Source organism: Platalea leucorodia (genome assembly GCF_965183815.1).
Source record: "Platalea leucorodia genome assembly, chromosome: 7".
Lineage (NCBI taxonomy): Eukaryota > Metazoa > Chordata > Aves > Pelecaniformes > Threskiornithidae > Platalea > Platalea leucorodia.
Window position 1 is genome coordinate 4,168,809 of NC_138829.1, and position 20,815 is coordinate 4,189,623.

General features: G+C 48.9%; 1 protein-coding gene across 1 annotated transcript in view; it reads right to left on the reverse strand.

Moving 5' to 3' along the window:
- Nucleotides 1–15,611, reverse strand: part of DDHD1 (DDHD domain containing 1) — a gene marked incomplete at both ends in the record, with an annotated part of 68,666 nt that extends 53,055 nt beyond the window's left edge. Inside the window, one exon of the mRNA XM_082318678.1 lies at nt 14,879–15,611. Coding sequence (XP_082174804.1) covers nt 14,879–15,611 — 733 coding nt within the window. The remainder of the gene's footprint in view (nt 1–14,878) is intronic.
- Nucleotides 15,612–20,815: the final 5,204 nt, after the last annotated feature.

Here is a 20,815-nt window from a genome sequence, read left to right on the forward strand (position 1 = left end):
AACTGACAGCAGACAAGAGGGAAAGGGAATTCTCTTTGATGTTTTGATGAAAAAGTTGCACTCCCGCTGCTGGGACCCCTAGCAAGGTAACCACAAATGCCTCGAGAAGCACCACCACCTTTTCCCATGGGGCTGAAAGGAGTGGTGAAAGCAGGGTTAATCTGCAAACAGCTGAGCGAACGAGGCCAAGTTTTCAGAGCGTGTGTGAGGATGCGAGAGAGATGGGCAGAAAGATGCAGATTCTGCAAAATTTATTAAGGGTTAAGTTCAAACAGGCCAACCTTAATGGGATATACTCCTCTCTACCCAGTTGCCCTGAATTTTCCAAAAATTAGGAACTTTGTGAGACTCCTGCTCCTCTGTAACTGATAACAACCAGAGGTTTCAAAGCTGTTAAGAGGCTGCAGAACGAGGAGGAGAGACAAAACCTCTCATGCTTACCCTGACTGCACAGAGCCTTGTTTCCTTTGGGAACTGCATTTACAATAACCCAAATTACACATCAATTAGAATAAAGGGTGATTTTTTTAAAGAGGAAAGGGTTTTTTTTTAATTAAAATCGGTCTTTCACTGCGGGCTGTTTTCGGTTGCTGTCATTCTAGTTTCGGTACTCCAAATGAGGAAGCTGGGTGCCCAGCAATTGCTGTCCACATGACAAAAAAGAAATCTCTATGAAAAATATATCCTGGTGCTTATTATTCACCAAACTGTGCATGATGCCCAAACTAACTACTGGGGCTGTAAGGAGCAAGAATTCTCCTCTTATACCCATCTCTGCAAGCCAGCTGAGACAATAATACCCATTGTAGCTGAGCTCAGAATTTCTCCTCCTATATCTGGAAAAATCAAGAAGGAGAAATACTGTGTGGGCCTGGGCTCCGCAAGCCTGTAAGACCCTGCAGCCTCGTGGGACCAGCACAGATGCGGCCCTGCTGAGACCCCAGAGCAATCAGACCACTGACCTCCAGCGCACGCTAATGCGCGCTGCTCTATACTGCTTAGGCATGGAGAGACTCGGCCAAACACAAACATCTCGCGTGCGTGCACATTAATGCACAAGTTTAGCTCTCCAAAGCAGCTCAGAACTCAAGCACAAAAGGAGACCATCCAAAAAAGGAGATGGGGGAAAAAATAGGCTTTACTACGCAAAGATCTTTTCCTACCTGGAAGGTGGGAAACAAAGCTGGTAAGGACAGCTTGGAAAAGAAACAACAGATGCAACGAAACAGAAAAGGAAAATTAGGTAAAAAAAACAAACAAGAAGCAATAGAGAGCATGGAGATTTCAGAGCAAAGGAAGGGACCTATCTGATGTATCACCAGCCCAACACAAACGCAGCTGGGCGAGGCGACCCAGCCAAGGGCAGCGGTTTTAGCCCGGCCACGCGGCTGCGTTAGCACGGCCGTTAGCTCAGGCCACGCAAGCACCGGCTGCGCAGAGCGCCGCGCCGGCGCCGGGCACGTCCCCCTGAGCTCGAGGGCACTTCCGACGTCTCTGCACTGCCCTCCGTTCCAGACACGCCGCTAGCGCTTGTTGTGCCCCTGGACACTAGCGTACACCAGAAGTATTTTTCAGACTAACTGCTTGCAGATGAGAATGTAGCAGAGAATTGCAAGCACCTCCATAATTTACTTGGAACCTCTAAACTACTCCAAATTCTTCATCCCTCAGACCACTGCACCTACAAGCTGTGCAAGTAGAAGGAAAATCTCCTTAAAATAACCTCCCCACAGGGCAAGTAACACTCAAACTGGTGCCAAAGCCAGTTTTGAAACCTTTCCCACAACAGATTTAGAGGAAAGCACTGTTTCTACAGTACTAGAAATGACGATAATCTCTTAACACCCCACCTTGGTAACAGAAGGAGGGCACATCACATCACACCACACGTGCGGGCGATGGCATCCTTAAGTTGGTCCGGCAGCGCTCAGCAAGGAAAAGCGAGCAGCAGGAAAGCTCAAGGCGGGGAGGGAAGCGGACGCTGGAGGCAGAAGATGTGGAGCCAGGAGCCCAGGTTACCACTGAACTTCCCTCACTTGGCGCCAGCACACGTGCTCTCCCAGTTACCCAAGCGTTCCAGTGACTGGGAAACCTGCAGGCAACCCCATAAAACAGCCCCTCTGCGCACACGTGGCACAACGCGGAGAGTGAATTTCCCAAACAAATGGCTCCGAGCGCCGCCAGCCTCTCCCGTCCCAGCTTCCCACAGATCCCGGTTTTCTTTGGCAGGCATCGAGCACGTTGGTTCATCCTTCCCAAGTCCCAAAGCCTCATTCAAACTCTCCGATTCCCCTGCACCCTCAGCTCTGCCTATATCGAACAGAGATGACTCTGGGCTCAAACTTTTGGTTGGCCTGACCAAAAGGCAGACAGAAATAGCACAGGACCTGGTTCTGCCATTCAACTTCTGTTTGCACAGCTGAAATAACTATTCCAGAGAGGAGCCAATTGTTACGCGCTGAATTTCTAACATTTCGGATGCTGATGATCCATCAGATGACTAAAGAGATTGGGGTGTTCGAAGGGCATGGTTATTTCATGAAAATGAATCCCAACATATCAGAAGAACAAGAGGTCTGAGTGGCTTTAAACTGCCGAAGTTAACAGTCACTACAAATGACACAGAAAATTCAATTGTCTATGAAAATTTAAACTAATTTTGGAGCCTACATCCCATTAACGAAGTGTGAAACACGAGTATTTAGTTTTCATGAAATGAAAGTTAACCACAGCAATGTCAGTTGTCACCATAAACAGCAGCTTCTCGTCACGCACTTGGCTTCACCTTTGCTGTATTCCCCTACATTTTACACCTGTCAGATATCCGCATTTTTCCGTAGAGCTAAGACACACAGACCCAGTTAGGCTGCCCTTACAAACAAAGCACTCTCTGTAGGAAAAAAAAAAAATGAAATGCACATAATATGTGAGCATAGATAAAGGATCCCATTGTTGCTGAAGCAATGACACCACTACGTCAGATGTTAATCCTTACTGGGAAAATCTGTAAGCAATTCCTTAATTCTTGACCAAGCATTCTGACGAGGCTCCATTCATTGAATCCATAAAAAGATTTTTTTTTTTTTAAATAATAATCATATGAATACTATTTTGTACTCCAAACCAGATGAATACAAGACACCTCTTTTTCAGTTCTGAAGGGCTTTGAGTTTTTCACATGGGAATTTCCACCTACAGATTTCTAAAATTCTAAACATAAAGCATTAAAATAAACATTTTCAGGCTCTTTTTCCCCGAGAGAAACTTTCCCATAGTGGTTCTTCACAAGAGTAGGCTGCAGCACTCAACGGCAGCTCTCAAACATAAGATGGGCAGTGCCTTTTCCAGAAAGGCTCTGCCAGGAATAATTGGCATGTTTGAAATAAGAAAACTTTTATTGTAAAATCTTTACAGGATAGTTTAGTTTGGGAATAGACTAATATATCTGGCTCTGGAGAGGGTATTTATATGGAAAGATAAATCACTTTCAGATCCAAAGACAGATTATTATGGAGCTTTGTTTTCAGACCAGGGCTTTAAAACCCGAGTGAGGCAATTCTGTTTTCCAAAGTTCAGTTGGATTTTAGAGGGACCCAGGAGTTGCCTTTTTTTTTTTTTCCCCCTCCCCTCCTTTAAACCATTGCACACTATGCATGCACCCACAGCACCCTAAACTACAAGCTTCCCTTATTTCACGTCATAGAATCATTCAGGTTAGAAAAGATCTTTTAAGATCATCAAGTCCAACCGTTGTATAAATAAACCATGCGACCGTGAAAGAGTCCAACATCTCCAGCTGGATGGCAGGTTTGATCACTGCGCTACTGGGACACCTCAAGAGCAAACCGCCTGGGAGAGGAAGCGAGTAAAGGACGTTTTCCTTCCATCAGAGGCACAGTTTGGTTTTGAGAAAACTGAACACAGTCTTTCAGAACCAAACCAACCAAATTTGTGATCACAGCTGACAATAAAACCATTTCATCTTACTTCTCATTAGAGAGGAGGCTTGGTAAAGTGGGAAAGAACAACTGCCCGTTAACATCTGTGTTTTCAAAACTGAATAACGATGGCATCACGTTGTGTGCAATGCTGGATTTCAGTCCGAGTCAAAGTCTAACTCCAGCCACGACGATGATGACAACCTATTGATGCTAAAAGTCACCAATTCCAACAGCTAATGGCATTTCAGTTATGAAGACAGAGAGGTATGTTAACAGTAATTACCCCGAATACTCTGGATTGGGTGGGGAAACAAGGCAACTGCAACACAACAGGAGATTTTTCAGTATAATCTGTGGGAAAGAGTAAAGGCATGCCTTGACAAACATAATTCCTCTGTTTAATCTTGGGCAGGTGCAGTTATTTAAAGACTTCTCTGTGATTCATCCAGAGAACTTGATGCAAGCTATTACAGTAATCACCATTAAAAAGTGATGAACCAAAATTGCCATTTTAGCACCCAATTTCACTCACTCCTATCCACCTTCAATAAATTCATTCATGTCTTGGGTATTCAGATGATTTTAGAAAGCTTAAACTACGTTCTTCCAGTTATTTTTGGTTTATGGGAAAAAGTAAATACAAGGATATTTACCTCATGTTGTAACTTAACTTCTTTTTTTGCCAATATAGAATTCCAAATCTATAATATGAAGTGTTATTTCTTTTTGTCCTGACAATCTTGATCCCTAGGAAAGGATTTGCCTTGATTTCTTCACTGCCTTAAGTCTTACGCCATATAATCTGCAGTTGGCAGTGCTTCAAACTGAAAGACACCAATATATTTGGCTGGTTATACACTTGCATGGCTTATTTATACAAGAATTTCTAAATAAATTTGAATGGCAGAGATTACAAGCTGATGAAAGGCACTTTATTTTAATTAGTCATACATATTTTACCACTTTTAGAGGAAAATAGTTTAAGAGATCTAGACTGCAACAAAGGATTTATTTTTACATAAAAAGGTCATCCTGAAAATTCAGAGAATAAAAGAATACAAGTGCTGATGTGAAGGAACAAGAACATGAGAGATTTGCGTTATGATAATCACCTAAATCCTCTGAAGAACAAAATTTATGTTAAAAAAATCGTATGCAACATGTAGTGCACATATGCAGTAATTTATATATGTATACCCCAGCTACTGCTTTTTTTGTGGAGATCTTTAAACCATGTGGTCACATGCATTGAGGTCTCAAGAAACCTCAGTGAACATAAATTGCCTGAAAAAGCTACATAATCTGTCAGAATACAGTATGAAAAGTCATAATGCAGCAGAATTTGCCTCCATTTTTCTTTTTGTACTATGACACGAACACTATAATTTGTTTCCTGCCACCACATTGTTTGAAATGGTGTGTACCGAAATTTAAATATTGTATAGCTCAAACCGTGGCTCACGTAAGCCTCTCACCTTACTTGATTCAGAACCAGCAAACTGTTGCAAAGATGCTACAGAGATAATAACTAAAAGTTAATAAACAGAGCTTAAACAAGAAGCCAAAAGGAGGTCCGTTTCGGAAATACCAACACAAACTCGCATGCAACCTGAAAGATAGACAGAATAAAATTATAAGAGAGGAAGATTGGGTAAACTTCTCTTTTATTGCTTCAAAGCTGAGGTCCTGCTCAGATGGCTTGACGGCAAAGTGAAGGCACTTCTGGCACTAGTCACTCATCAGTCTCAAGACAGCCGTAACAATTTACCCACAAATGAGATCTAAAAGGTTAATATAATATTCAAAGGCTCAGAAATTTAAATTAAAGCTTGCGTTTTGCTGAATTGGCAATCCCAATTTCCCAGCTCTCTGAGCCCAAAGCCAAGAGACTGGACAAGAAACACAAGCTCATTAAGCGCAGTCAGCTCAAGATGCTTTTCAGTGTAGTAATTCCAGATTCCTGTTTTTCAGTGTAGTAATTTCTGTTCCTTAAGTTTTACTTCCTTATTACTACGGTTGCAAACAATTTGCAGTGCATGAGGGTAACATCTGCACAAGCTGAAGGTAACTGTGAGGCTACCATATGTGACATCTCAAGCTGAAAGGTATTTAAATAACAAAGAGAAGTGCCCACACATTTACCAAGGGAAAAAAGAAACCTGGGCAGAATGGTCTTCCCCCTGCCCCCTTTCTTTTTCTTTTTTTCTTTCTCTACAAAGGCCTGCTAGAAGTGCTGCAGGTCATACACCTTGGAGCACAGCACTCCTAGCATTTGTAATACACACAAGAACCTGAATGTTGACATGAGCCACCGAAATAAATGTACTCCAGAATAACACCAAGGATTCTGTCGGAGACTTCTTAAAATTTCCATCCATTCCTCTTGCATCCTATCTGTATACCTAAAATTATATTTTGGGTATATTAACTACTGCACAGCCCGTAAGACTTTTTGCTAGTGCAAACAGTTAAGCGTAAGGACAGGTATTGCTCGACCTCTGCATCAGCGTGCATCCTACCCAGCCGGCAGCCACGGCCACTGCTGCCTCTACAGCAAGAACCATTTGCAGGCTCTATTTTTGCCAATGCAAACGCAGAGAGCGCAGTTTGCGGGACAAGATCTGTTCCTCTTACTTAGTTCCCACACCGCTGGGTTTGTAGAGTCTCGTGAAGGAAAAAAAAAAGAAAAACTCAGGAGGACAGGAGGCTTTATGATGAGAATAGATGGTTATAGAGACCAATCGTGAGATTGATGACTCTGACATTTGCCGTCAGTGACATGGTCATGCATGCCGGCTGAACAAACAGATGCTATAATAAATAATAAAATTTCATTATTTCATGTTTGCTAGGAAACATAACAGACTTTTTTTTTTTTTTTAATAGCTTCGCGTTCTACTGCTTTCTAGCTATTCCCCAACATATTATTTCAGAATAGAGCAGGTCACTGACATTCGAATAAACAGATCCACTCATTTAATCACAGCCCGGGTGACCTTCCTTTGTCCAACCCCAAACACAGGCAATCTGGTCTGCTCTCTCAAAAGTAACAAGGTAACCTGAAGAGGAGTTCAAGGGTGAAATCCTGGCCTCAGAAAACTTCACAGAGCTACATGAATTTACAGAGTCAGACTTTTATTTTTTATTCGGTGTCTGAGATTAAGAGAGATTTAATTCACCACACAGTAAAGGATATTATTTTGCTGGTCCATCAAGCAATTCTAAATTGCTTTATTGAAGCAATTTCAAAACTACAGGTGGAAGTTACTTTTGAGTTTCACAGAGACTAAGCACATTAAGAGCAATCTGATTGGCATAGATGGGATTTTCTTTCCAGACTCCGATCGACAGAGCAGCTACACGTGCGAGCCTCCGCGTTTGCTTCAACGCGAGATGCAGCAAGGGCGGAACACGCTGGTTGCTCGACTGCAGATGTGAAACTGCCTCTGTTGTACCAAGACCGCCTGAAGTATTCAAGCAACAGCTTGTAACTTTTTCCCTGAACCATTTTTAATCAGTTTACACTATGAACTGAGCAATCCAAAACAATAACGAAAGGCTAATCTTTGGGGCTGGTTCGAACGTCAAACGCAGAAGGAACCCGTCAAAAAGATGAATGCCCCCAGAGTCATCTCTCAACTGCTGTATATCACCCCAAAATATAGTGTGCATCATGTATTTCAAGAAGGATTTTTCTGGTTTAAGTTAGTAGTTTAATTAACATCTCTACAATTACTCTTTACACAGACCTGACCCCTATAGTCCAAATCAAAATCCTAAAGCCCACCCTACTAGCCGTGTCAACGATGAGCAGGAAACACTCATCAAAAAAACTTGGACTGTTGAAACATGAAACGGGGCCACAGTTTTAAGTTTAGAGCTTTATTTTTATTGAATCCTTATCAATTAAAGTAGTTTACCAAATTTCAATACTAGTACTCTGAAGTGAAGCACTTCCACCACCAGCATTTGCTGCTGGAGTAGGTAAGCTGTAGGAGCTAGCCCCTTATCAGCTCTTTTCTCAGCCAGAGAAGCTTGCCTTTTTTGAAATAGCATTAGTTGAAAGCTAAATCAGCCCACAAAAGAATGACTGTGCCACATGCCAAACACGTGAGTACCTCCTAAAATGTAAGCATGTGCTCGGGTCCCACTGGAAGCCACGGGACTTTTGCACAATCGCACCCCCAGCTCTAAGCGCGCGTGCTCTCCTGGCAGGCGCTCCTCAATCCGTCTTTGTTAGCGAGCTCTCACCAGCACCGAGCAGCACTGATCACGTACGTGGTTTGAACAAGTAGGTTCCTACACAGGAATATCTTTTTTAAAAAAAAAAAAAGAAAGAACCAGATTTTTCCTGTGCATACCTCAGACCTACCACTAACGAACAAGATGAAGATATTGAAGGGCACATTAACCATTGCTCTCAACTCCTCCTCTCTTCTCCTCTGCAGGGATTTTTTTTCTGCACTCTCCTCCTAACTTCATTTATGTTTTCTGTCTACTCCACCCCAACTCCAGATTTCCCTACAATTTCATCCCCAGATTTCACTTTTTCCTTCAATTTTTTTTACCCTACAGTTTCCCCCTGCCTTGAAAACCAGCATGATTTTAGTTTCTTTCATCTTAAATATCACTGCCCAGGACCCCACTTGCACCTCGTACTCCCTTCATCCCAGCGCTCACCAACCACGCTATTTACAACACCTACAATCTCTGGAGCTTCTCCTCTCCAGTTCCACACCCCAGTGTAGCTTCAGCTACTTGCAACCCACTCAAACAGATCATACCACCCTAGTGACCTTTTCTCTGGCCAGCACTCGAAACCACATCTTCAGCCTCACTTTTTTCAACCTTACAGATAACACTGACAGAACCGCTCGTGACTCTTATTTTAATTTCTTGCTCTTTTGCAAATTTTTCTTCCATCTAGTCCTTCTGCTTAGTGACTTACACAGCGTCAGCTCTTCCAGATTCTTCTCATGCCCCTCTCAGGGCAAAAAGGAGCTCTGCCCAAGGTCTCTCTTTGCCTTCGGTATTGGTTTTTCCCTAGACAGCACCTCCCTCTCACAGGCATACATGCAGAAATTCAGCTGTCATCTATCTTTAATCCAGCCCTGTCATCTCCACATTAAATCCCATCCTATTTCTTTGATATCACCACAGTCGAATCAGTATTCAAGCCTGAATTAAGTCAGAACAGAACTCCTGATTCTTCTCATCCCACAAACATTTTCTACAGCAGAACATACCCTTCTGCCTGTCACCCACAACTTGTATCCCACCTCTGCCTTCTTCCTTGGTGACCACATCCAGCAGGAAAAGTGCTGGACTACATCGGAGGGCAAAGCACAACTCGCTGTCTAAGCTGAGCCCATCCTTAGCTACCCTGCCGTAGCTGACACCATCCGCCGGAGAGCAATTCTGTGATTTCGGTATCATTTACAGGAGTGAGATACAGATTCACTTTGCTTAAATAATGCTTGTACATCCCAAATATAAAAGCTGAGGGCACAGAAGAAACTTGCCCTCAAAGACACATCCAAGCAAAGTGCAGACATCTCCCACATGTTCTAGTAAAAGCATCTACAAAGTTCTCTCTACTGAAAGAAGGAAAGGTACCAGAGACCATAAACATGAACAGAACATACATACAAACGAGAGTAATTTGTGATTTAATACACAGAGCACTGCAAATCTAAAAATTGTTTCATCTGTGTGTGTTAGGCCCTCTGGTCAGCAAGAAGCTGGCCACAACTAAGCTACAAGATACTTTTGGAAGGAGGGTATGGTAAGAACAGAGGCAAAAAAGTAAAAACCAGGAGAGACTTTGAGTAGCAAAAGTAACGCTTTACCTTGCCATGTAAGCTATCAGTATTTTATTTGCAAAAGAATAACATACCTGGAGAGAAAAGCAAGAAAATAGTATTCAGGAATTCAGCCTTCGATCAAAAGGTCCTTTACCTAAAGGAAAATTTATCAGCCAAGTTCAAAGACTGTCCAACACACCAAAAGCAATGTTCTAAGCATGCTGTAAAGCAACTAAAAATGTGTTCTGCTGCTAAGAACAGACTGAAACAAATGCAAGCCACAAGCATACTGATAAACTCTTGATTCCAAACCCTTAATTTTCATCTTGCCTCATGAATCTGTTTTAATACTACTTCTGTTTCAGAACACAAACCAAAACCCATAAACTAAACACGCAGCCTCAGAAGAAATACCAGACATTGATTAAAGCAGCCAGGCAAAAGGTCTAGCGGGGCCTCAAGATGGGTTTAGGGTTGCCAGTCTGTAAAGAGTCAACATGGAAATTTATGCTGCCAGGTCTAGGGAAGGCACAAGCCCCCAGCGCTCCTGCACAAAGCAGACAGCAGAGAAGCACCTTACAGCTCTGAAATGTTGATTTTTAGTCTTGACATGCGGCCCAAAGAACCACCAGTGGTTGAGGTACAAAAGGCTTCGTATCTTACTGCTAACATCTACCTGCTACATCAAAAGAAGCACATGATAAAAAAAATCCACCAAGAAAATAGCCTTTTGTAATCATCTGGTGCCAAGCATCAACTACCGTACTCCAAGACTTCTCAGTAATCTTGACCGACTGTAGGTTCAGAGGGCAGATAAGACTGCCCTGGCATTCACATCTCATTTTGCAAAAGCTCAACCTGCAGAGGCTTTTCACAAGGTGCTAATTGCTGCCTCTTCTTCCAGTTTACAAAGCAGCTCGTAGAGAGCTTACAAAAGAAAATATAGGGTCTTGGATATTTCTTTCAGTCCAAGGTTAAAGGCAACTCAAAGTTTTTAAAAGCTGCCCAATTCCAGCCTGAGCATACAAATTTTAAAATTAAGACCCAGTGGTCCACTCTGTATTCACAGGTATTTCCAGGCTAAGGTCAGTAAAGTATCAGTACAGCAGAAGTTACTCTTACCTCTTCACTCAGAGACGGTCCTAGTGAACTTTTTTTGTAAATACAAGAGGTATTTTACCTAATAGACTTCTGCAACTATTAAGTACAAAAACATACATGTTAAAAAAACCAAACCCTTACCAAACCTGTGTGGGGCAGTGGAGTATTTTATCCTTCCCTAAAAGACAATGCTCCACGGACTCCCCAAATGGCTGTAGAAATACATATTTTTGTTGTTGCTTCTCTCCACATACCACCAGATTTTACAGAAGTCCTACTCCAATTTTAAAAACCAGCGTTGCCAGACAAATGTCAGCTGAGGTGACGAGTGTCCCCAACACACAATCAGAATTCAAACTGGAGAACATGCTGGGACGAAGACGACTACCTGGAGAGTGAAAGTGGACCGATTTATAAGAAAACACTGCAAGAAGTAAGTACAGGCAACTTGACAACGTAACCATCAAAAAGCAAGGGAAAAGCAAATACCAGACAGGGCAACAGTTGCGTGGGGCAAACTCACAAGCCAAGGAACAGGAGAGAGTCACCCAGAAGTCCACAGGCTGCAGATTTAACAGACTCGCCCAGGACTAGAAAACTAGACTGAGTAACTCTGTAGGAAAAATGGTTGTAAAGCAGCCCTATTCAACAGGGAGGGCAGAAAAGGGCTGGATAATTTAAGAAGATTCAAACAGAAGAACCTTGTACAAAATATCACTCGTTGTTATGTCCACAGAAGACAAGAAGCAGCCCAGCTCCAAGTTATTCACTTATCTGGAAGCCTATTCTAATAATTTTAGTCCTCTTGTGCTGTCTTTGCTAGTTCTACAATACTAATTAAATAAATCCCAGAGGTCACAAGGTAAGGATAAAATTCTCAGTAATTAATCTGCTCAAATTGTAACTCAGTCCGATATTCCTGATGTTACAAACGAATCCCGTGATGAGCTTAAAATTTCTGAAGACGTGGATGGGGAAAAAATATTTCAGCACATGCCAAGCTATAATCAACATTTCCCTGCCATTAAGATGGCACAACAGCTGAAGAACCATCGGCGCGTTCAGCATTGTAGCTGCGAGATAGCAGCCTTCCCTGAAGTACGGCACATCCGTGAAACAGAACAACAAAACAGGCAAGAACAAAGATAAAAGCTTTTGACCTTTGCTCTGAACTGAAAACGTGAATCAGCAAAACCAGATAGCAGTTTCTGTACTCTTTAACGTGCATCTCAGCATCTTTTAAGTCAGTTGTACTCATTATACTCCATGCTCGTGGGATTAGAGAGTGAGATTCTCCTCCCTTACTCATGGGCTTCACCCGTGTGAGATCTGGTTTGCCACCACCGGCTCCCTCCCACACTACGGTGAACCAACGCAGTAGCTACCCTTTGGATCCAAAATTCCACGCACACTACCAACTGGGAATAATCTGGGAATAACAGCTACACTGAGGCCTTCAAAAGCACAGATGAGACTGAGTCCTTAGGGTCTGGCCTTGCTGTTTTCTCAGGTCTGGATGCAGCAGTTGGGAGGAAAGAATGGGAGAAAGGCAAGAGCGCTCATGTACACAGGGAACAGAGGCAAGGAACCATGCAAGGAAGGAGGAGTTAGACCAGAAGACACTGACAGACCCTTGAAACGGCAAAAGTTTATCTTAGTCTCGTGAAGGAGTGGACTTGCTAATAAGAAAAAGGACTTAAGCACTCTCCTTAATCAGCTTTCTGAGGACTAAAAAACATCCCCGTCTTTAGCCTTCTCAGGACCACACGTTTATTTCTCCCCTGCCTAGCACCGCTTCTGGTGCTAACCTCTGGGAATCTCTCCTTCCAAGCATCAGAAATCGCCTCTGCACAGCGTATGTTGTCCTTTGAAACATCTGCTCCTCAGGCTTAGTGAGACTGAATCAGCTTCCAAACTGGACAAGGCACAGAGTCAAGAAATTAAACCTTTAAGCTGCTGATGAGCACAGCCTTGTGCTCCCATTACCGGGAGCAATCCTGCCTCACCTGACAGCTCTGCTCACTCGTTCCCCTCTCTCCCTACGGCACAGCTACAAGAGGGATGGCAGCAGTTTCCTCATCCCTTGGGTGACCTGCCTCATCTCCTTCCAGTAACCACGTGGCAGATGCATCAAGTACCAACAGCAGCGGTGTCAGGGTGGTGACAGGGAGAACCACCTCCACTTTCTGCTCAAGGAGCTGGGCCCAGGCTCCTCTAACTCCAAACACATGTGGACCGAGACCTCAGCTCGCTCCTCGAGCTCAGTGTCTGCCTGCTGGGGCAATGATTTGAAACACAAATTGTCACGCCACAAGTGAATTGTACCACCTGGTATTGTCATTTATGGATCTCCTTCACATAAAGATGCTGATAAAGAAGAGGGGAAACGACCAAAAGCCCTGGTTTTCATATCTGAAACAGTTCTGCTGTTCCTCTGTGATCCCCACCGGAGTCTCAAAAATATGCAGAGGAGACAAGCTCTGCCCCTCTCCCAGGTCCATGCCAGGACAGTGCCTATCGCTCGGCTGCTCTGCATCTCTCACTCTACTCCGTAACATTTCCCTTGTCCTTGAAGGAATGCAATTGGAAAGCAAGTCCTCAGGGACAGAGGGTGAGCAGTGGCGCGGCTTGTCTGCTCCAGGAGAGCAGATGCCCACTTGTCCAGCGAGACGCTGGGAGACATTCCCTCCAAAGGAAGAGGCAGAAGAGCTGAGGTGCCTGCTCTTCTTTCATCTCTGTTCCCCAAGCTCCCCTCTCCTCCAGCAAAGCACAAACGAATGCAAAGGGAAGGGTGGGAAAGGGAGTGCGTCACCACCTCATTTTGAAGTTGAGGGAGTGAAGCAAACTCCCCTCTATTGGAAGGGTAGAGAAGTAAGGACTGTATGCGTATCCGATATGCCTGTTGCAACCCCTTCAACAGAAAGGAGAAGTCCCGTTTCATGCCCCCTACCAGTGGACAGGCGATGAGGAAGGAAAGATGAAGCACAATATCATCATTTTCCTAGCGGAGAGGACAAGGGTAGCAGAGGGGAAGCCAGCTATCGGCCCTCTCTTCCATGATTCCTCACTGAAAAAGAGGGATCAGAAGCGTGCGTGTGGCAGGGAGGCAGTGGACAAACAATTGCTGTTTCTACCCTGCTCCTTCCAAAGGAAGGGTGTGCATATTGAGGGAAGGGGGAAGAGCTGAAGGCAAACCTCCACCCTCCCTCACCCTTTGTCTAGGAAATGGGAAGCATAAGCAAGAAGGCTCTCAGACACCTTCCCTCCCACTTTCTTCTGCATGTACTGAGAAATGAGAAGATGCCCAGGCCTCCCTTTCCCATGTCTCTGTACGCCAGGGTGTGAATGCCCAGATCCCCCTTTCCTCCAGGTGCAGGTGCACAGGGGGGCAAGAGGGAAAGACACCCAGTTCCTTTTGCAACTGGAAGTGGGTGAAGAGGTGCCCAGTACGCCCTTGACCATGACCCTGTATGGTGGGCGAGGGTTACCCAGAGCCCCTCATCCTCCGGGGGGGGTCCAGTGCCCCCTCTCTCAAGTGCACAGATGCCCACACCGCTTCCCTTATGAGCGTGCCTGGCAGGGTGGGATGCCCAGTGCCACGTTCCCCACCCCGTATCCGAGATTCGGAAGGGGAATTGCCAGTCCCTCCTCGCTCAGGTGTGTGTTAGAGATGGGCACCCAGGGTCCCCCCTCTCTGCAGAGCATTGTGTCCTGTATCCCTCATCCCCAAGTGTGAGGGGCAGCAAGCGGTGCCCAGTCCCCTTGGCCGGGCTGGTGCCACGGGGAGGGCTCAGACCCCCATTTACCTACGGGGGTGCGCTGGAGGGGCACGAAGGGCCCACGGGGGCGGGAACCCGGTGCAGGGTCTCTGTGCACACGGGGGATGCCCGGCCTCCCTCCCCGCGGAGAGCGGGAGGCGGGGGCGGCCCGGCCACCCCCAGGGGCTCGGTGCCGGGATCCCGGGATGCCCCGGTCCCCGGGGGAGGGGAAGGGGAGCTCCCCGGTCCCCGGGGGAGGGAGGGCGGCACTCACGGTTCCAGTAGACGGGGTAGCTCTCCGCGCTGGCCACGTCCACCTCGTAGAGCCCGCTCCGCACGCACACCGGCTCCACCGCCGCCGCCTCGCCCTCCCGGGGCTCGGTCGGGCCGCCGGGTCCGAGGGCGCGGTAGGCCAACTCGATCCGTAGCGAGTCGTAACCGATGAAGGGTTTCCAGGTTTTCCGGTCCTCCCGGTAGAACCAGCGCACCTCCTCGGCGCCCAGCTCCCGCACCACCTCATAGCGGGGCCGGCCGCCGCCCGGCCGCCTCCTCTCCGGCAGCGCGGTCGCCGCCAGGGAGAAGCCGCTGCCGCCGCTCTCGCTGCTCGCCAGCCCCGCTCCCTCGCCCTCGCTGCCCTCGCCGCCCGTCCCCGTGGAGTAGCGCAGCGAGGCGCCGGACTCGGCCGAGTCAAAATCGCCGCCGCCGCCGGCCTCGTCGCTCAGGCTGGGCTCCCGCGGCGGAGCGGCCGCCGCCGTCGCCTCCGCTTCCCCCTCGGAGGAGGAGGTGGAGAGCGCGGCGCGGAGCAGCGGCGCGGAGCGCTGCTGGGGGCGGCGGGGCGGGCGGGCGAGGGGACGCTGCACGCCGCGGCTCGCCGCCGCCTCCTCTGCCGCCGCTTCTTCCTCCTCCTCGCCGCGGGCCGGCCCCTCGTAGCAGCCGCCCCCGTAGCCGCTGGCTTCCCCCGCCAGGTCCCAGGCGCCCTGAGGCGAGGGGGGCTCGGGGTAATCCATGCCGCAGCGCGCCCGGCCCGGCGGAGCCGCCTCACCTCGCCCGCCCCCGCGCCGCCCCGCTCCCGCCCGGCCCGCGGCTGCCGCAGCCGCCGCCGGCTCCGTCCGGGCGGGGGCGGCGCCGCATCGTCACGTGCGCCGCGCCGCGCCGCGGCCGGGGGCGGGGCGGGGCGGGGCGGTGGCACGCGGCGGGGGGGGGGGCGGACGTGAGGGGCGTCTGGGCACGGCGGGGGGGGGCGGGGGTGTGTGAGAGAGACCTGTCCGTGTGTGTGACAGCCTGCAGCCCCGTCCGTGTGAGGCACCCTCACACACAGCCTGCAGCCCCGTCCGTGTGTGTGACAGCCTGCAGCCCGTCCGTGTGTGACACCCTCACACACAGCCTGCAGCCCTGTCCGTGTGTGTGACAGCCTGCAGCCCCGTCCGCGTGTGACACCCTCACACACAGCCTGCAGCCCCGTCCGCGTGTGTGACACCCTCACACACAGCCTGCAGCCCCAGCTCTGCGTGTGAGGCACCCTCACACACAGCCTGCAGCCCCGTCCGTGTGTGTGACAGCCTGCAGCCCTGTCTGTGTGTGACACCCTCAAACGCAGCCTGCAGCCCTGTCCATGTGTGTGAGGCACTCTCGGACATAACCTTCAGCTCCAACTTCGTGTGTGAGGCACTCTCAGACACAGCCTGCAGCCCTGTCCATGTGTGACACCCTCAAACGCAGCCTGCAGCCCTGTCCATGTGTGTGAGGCACTCTCGGACATAACCTTCAGCTCCAACTTCGTGTGTGAGGCACTCTCAGACACAGCCTGCAGCCCTGTCCATGTGTGACACCCTCAAGCACAGCCTGCAGCCCCAGCTCTGTGTGTGAGACGCCCTCAAACACGGCCTGCAGCCCCGTTGGTGTGTGTGAAGCACCCTCAGACACCGCCTGTAGCCCTGTCCATGTGTGAGGCACCCTCAGACACCGCCTGCAGCCCCAGCTCCATGCATGTGAGAGACCCAGCTCTGTGTGTGAGACACCGTGAAACACAGCCTGCAGCCCCGTCTGCGTGTGAGACACCCTCAGACACAGCTGGCAGCCCCAGCTCTGTGTGCGTGAGATCCCCTCAAACACAGCCTACAGCCCTGTCTTGTGTGAGACACCCTCAAATGCAGCCTACAGCCCCAGATCTGTGTGTGAGGCACCCTCAGACACCGCCTGCAGCCCCAACTGCGTGTGTGAGGCACCCTCAGGCACAGCCTGTAGCCCTGTCCATGTGTGAAGCACCCTCAGACACCGCCTGCAGCCCCAACTGCGTGTGTGAGGCACCCTCAGATACAGCCTGCAGCCCCAGCTCTGCATGTGAGACACCCGCAAACACAGCTAACAGCCCCATCTGCATGTGCGAGATGCCCTCAAGCACAACCCCGGCTCCGTGTCTCCATGTGAGGCACCCCCAAACACAGCCCTGGCTCTGTGTGTGACAGGCACCTTGAACTACAAGCTGTGTATGAGACCCCTCGAACCCAGCCTGCTGCCCCGTGGCCATGAGTGACACCCGCCAACACAGCCTGCAGCCCTCCGTGTGCGTGAAGCACCCTAACACGCAGACAGGGACCCTAAAGCACAACCTGCAGCCTCACAGGTGGGCGAGACACCCTGACACACGTCCTGGGGCCTACACAACCACGGCTTGGTGTGCTTATGGCAAGCACGCCTAAAACAACCCTCTGTGAGCATGGCCAGCATCCCCAAGACACGAACTACGGCCCCATGTGGGTGACAGACGCTCTTAAAGCACATCTTGCACTCTCGTCTGTGCGTGTATGTGAGACAACAGACGTCCTGCTGCCCCGCAGGGAAATGGTGTCTGTGCATGAGACACCCCCAGCACTCATCCTGCTGCCTTGTGGGGGGTACTTGGCACCCCTGGCACCCATCCTCCTGCCTGATGGGGGTCTTGGTGTTGGTCTGTGTGTGCATGTGTGTCGCTCCCTGCAGCCTGCCAGGGGTCACTGAGATTTGGCCTGTGGGTGTGGGTGTCAGGCCCAACGCACACCTGACAACAGGGCAAGGGGGATACACGCGTATGCAAGAGAGACAACGCCAGCCAACACCCTGCAGTGTGCCAGGAAGTACTGGGGTTCACGTGGGGGGAAAGTGGACCCTTCATCACACCCCCAACACCCAGTGGGGGGGTAACCTGTTCATCTCCATGTGCACTGGGGATGTCACACCCTGCGACTACAAGAGTGCAACAGGGACCCCTCCTGTGTGCGTGACACCCTAACCCCTACACCAAGGAAGCCCTACAGGCTACAGGCTGACAATCGTGCACAGGCTGACACTGTGTCTGAGATGTTCTCCCCCAGCTAAACACACCGGCAGCCTGGCAGGGAGGGGTGGTCAGGTTTGATCTCTGCTTGTTGGTGTGACACCCCTTTTCCCTTCAGCCAGGCATTTCTCGGTTGTGTAGGGCGGTGTGTGAGACAGGCATACCCCAAACACACACTCTGACAACTAACGGGGGGTCAGAAACCTGGGGTCAGCCTTGTGCAAGGGAGACCCCACTCCTCCAAACAATAGCTATGCCCCCCAAAACTGGAGGAGCTGGGGTTTACCTGTGCTTGTTTGTGAGTGAGAACCACCCGCCTCCATCCCCAATACACACCTCATAATCAATAGGAGGGGGTGTTGAGATGCGTATCTATGTGATAAAACACCTGGCAGCCCATAGCACGAAGAAGGATGAGGGAGGGTGCTTGGGTTTTACACCTGTGTGAGACAACTCCCTGTCCAACATACACCCTATTGCCAAGAAAGGAGCAGTGATGGATCACCTCTGCGTTGCCAGTCCCCCCCTGCAATCCTTTCTCATGGGTTGAGGGTTGTTGTGTGTGTGGGAAAGAGAGAGACTCCCAGAAACACACCCTGGCTTACTGGGGTGGGGTCACCTGTTTATGAGACACCCTCACTTTTCGCAACATGCCCAGGAGGAAGGAGATGGTGAGAGGGTATGTGAGTGATACTCCTATCTCAGTTACACCTCGAAGGGCGAGGGAGCTGATACCTGCGCCTTTGTCACCTCTGTGCGTACAACGTCCCCGCTGCCTTACTCACACACACATCACAGCCGGCGGGTCAGGGTGCTGGTCTGCAACTTCTAGCCATTAACACCCTGCAGCTGGACCGGGGGATGTGGCTGTGCGTGGGTTGTACCCCCAACCCAACCTTCATACACACGCGTGCGCACTCGCACACTTTTTCCTAAGCTAAGAACAGGGGAAGGGGGGACAACTGGATGTCACCTCTGAATGCGAATAACCCAAAACACCCAACTGCCTGTGGTGGATGGCTGGGTTTTACCCCACCTAAAAGGGGCGGCTAGTGTGCGTGTGTGTGTGTACAGTCAGAATGCAGGAAGGAAAGTAGTTGGTTGAGCATCATATACATTTGTGTGCCCCCACCCCTAAATGTCTGTGTGTCATTCTCCTTGATTTACAGCAAAACCCCTCTCACAGCCCTGTACATCAGTTGGGAGAAAAAAAAAAACCAGGGTATGATGTATGTGTTCCCTGACTCCCCCATCTCCTACACATTCTGCTTGTCTCCATCCTACCGTCTCCTGCAGCAAGGGGACTTCTATGTATTGCATGACGTTGTATGTCCAAAAATAGGTTTGTGCCCTACCTCCTATGTCCGCTTTCAGCCGGGGAATCCTGCTAATGGAGTGTGTTAAAACACAGAGAGAGGCCAGATTAAGTTCAGGCTGGAAGGGTAGGGGAAGCTTTTAAAAATGTTCACTGCTGGTGTGTTGTTTCCCTGAGTCATTAAAATCATGCTGAAAGACTGCACGCCGGTCCTCGAATGCATCGGCAACATTTTTCAATCCTAAAAGCTCCAAGAACTTTGTTAGCGTTCAGGAGCCCCCACCGCAGGAGCTTTGTGCATGCTCGTTCTACCTTTTCAAATGGAGAAAGAGAGGAAAAAGAGAGGAGAGAAACAAGGCACAAGCAAGAAGCCAGGGGAGGAGGCTGCGCGAGGGCGTTTGACCACGGTGCTCTAGCAACAGGGACAGGATCTTTTTATTTAGCTTCCCCTTTGCGTTTCGAATGAAGTCCACAAGGTGATCACTCCGTGAAGCCTGTCCCAGATTCTTCTCCACAGTGGGGAAGAAAAAGGGAATGTTATGTACCTTGTAGATTGTTTTGAAGACATAGATTGTATTATTCTCGCTTTTTATCATAATTTCCATCAACGCCAGGGGGATTTCACCATCTTTTCTCATTCAACAAGTGTTTCACCCTTCTTCACATCACCCTACTCAAATTCTCCCTCCTTTTGCTCCTTGTCTGAGATCAAGGAAAGATTGTCCAAATGAACAAGGGGCACTTTAAATGTTCTTTACCTTTTTTATATATTCTTTCAGATGATTTGATTTATTTCTTGATGTGCGTTTCTGGGAGTATATGTCTGCTCTCCATATGCGGACGCTACATTCTTGTGCTCAGCCTCTCTGTAGACAATAGGCAGAAAGACTGAGCACTAGTGGTTCATCGTCATCAAGCTGAACCACATCACGGAGAGTTGCAATGTGACTGTTCTTCATTACAGCCATCTTGGAGACCTACGGAGACACATGGCCTGAAAATTGGTTTGTTAAAGGCGAAGAGAAAGGAACTCCAGAGCCTGGAGCCCTTCCCAAAAGAGTCATAGAATCATGGAATTGTTAAGGTTGGAAAAGACCCTTAAGATCATCAAGTCCAACCGTTAACCCAGCACTGCCAAGCCCACCACTAAACCATGGCCCTCAGCACCACATCTCCCCGGCTTTTAAATCCCTCCAGGGATGGGGACTCAGCCCCTGCCCTGGGCAGCCTGGGCCAGGGCCTGACAGCCCTTTCGGGGAAGAAGCTTTCCTAATATCCAACCCAAACCTGCCGTGGCGCAGCTTGAGGCCGTTCCCTCTCGTCCCATCGCTTGTTCCTGGGGAGCAGAGACCGACCCCCCCGGCTCCAGCCTCCTTTCAGGCCGTTGCAGAGAGTGATGAGGGCTCCCCTCAGCCTCCTCTTCTCCAGTGGCTTTCACGTTGATTTCGTGAGGAAGGTCTTTGCTGAGGTGGACTGCTATGAATGAAGTTGAGACCCCAGACCTCTCTCATTTGAGCTCAAAAAAGGAGTATTTTCCCCTTTCTACTGTTTCTGAGCTCACAGGTGTGGAGTAGCTTGAAAGT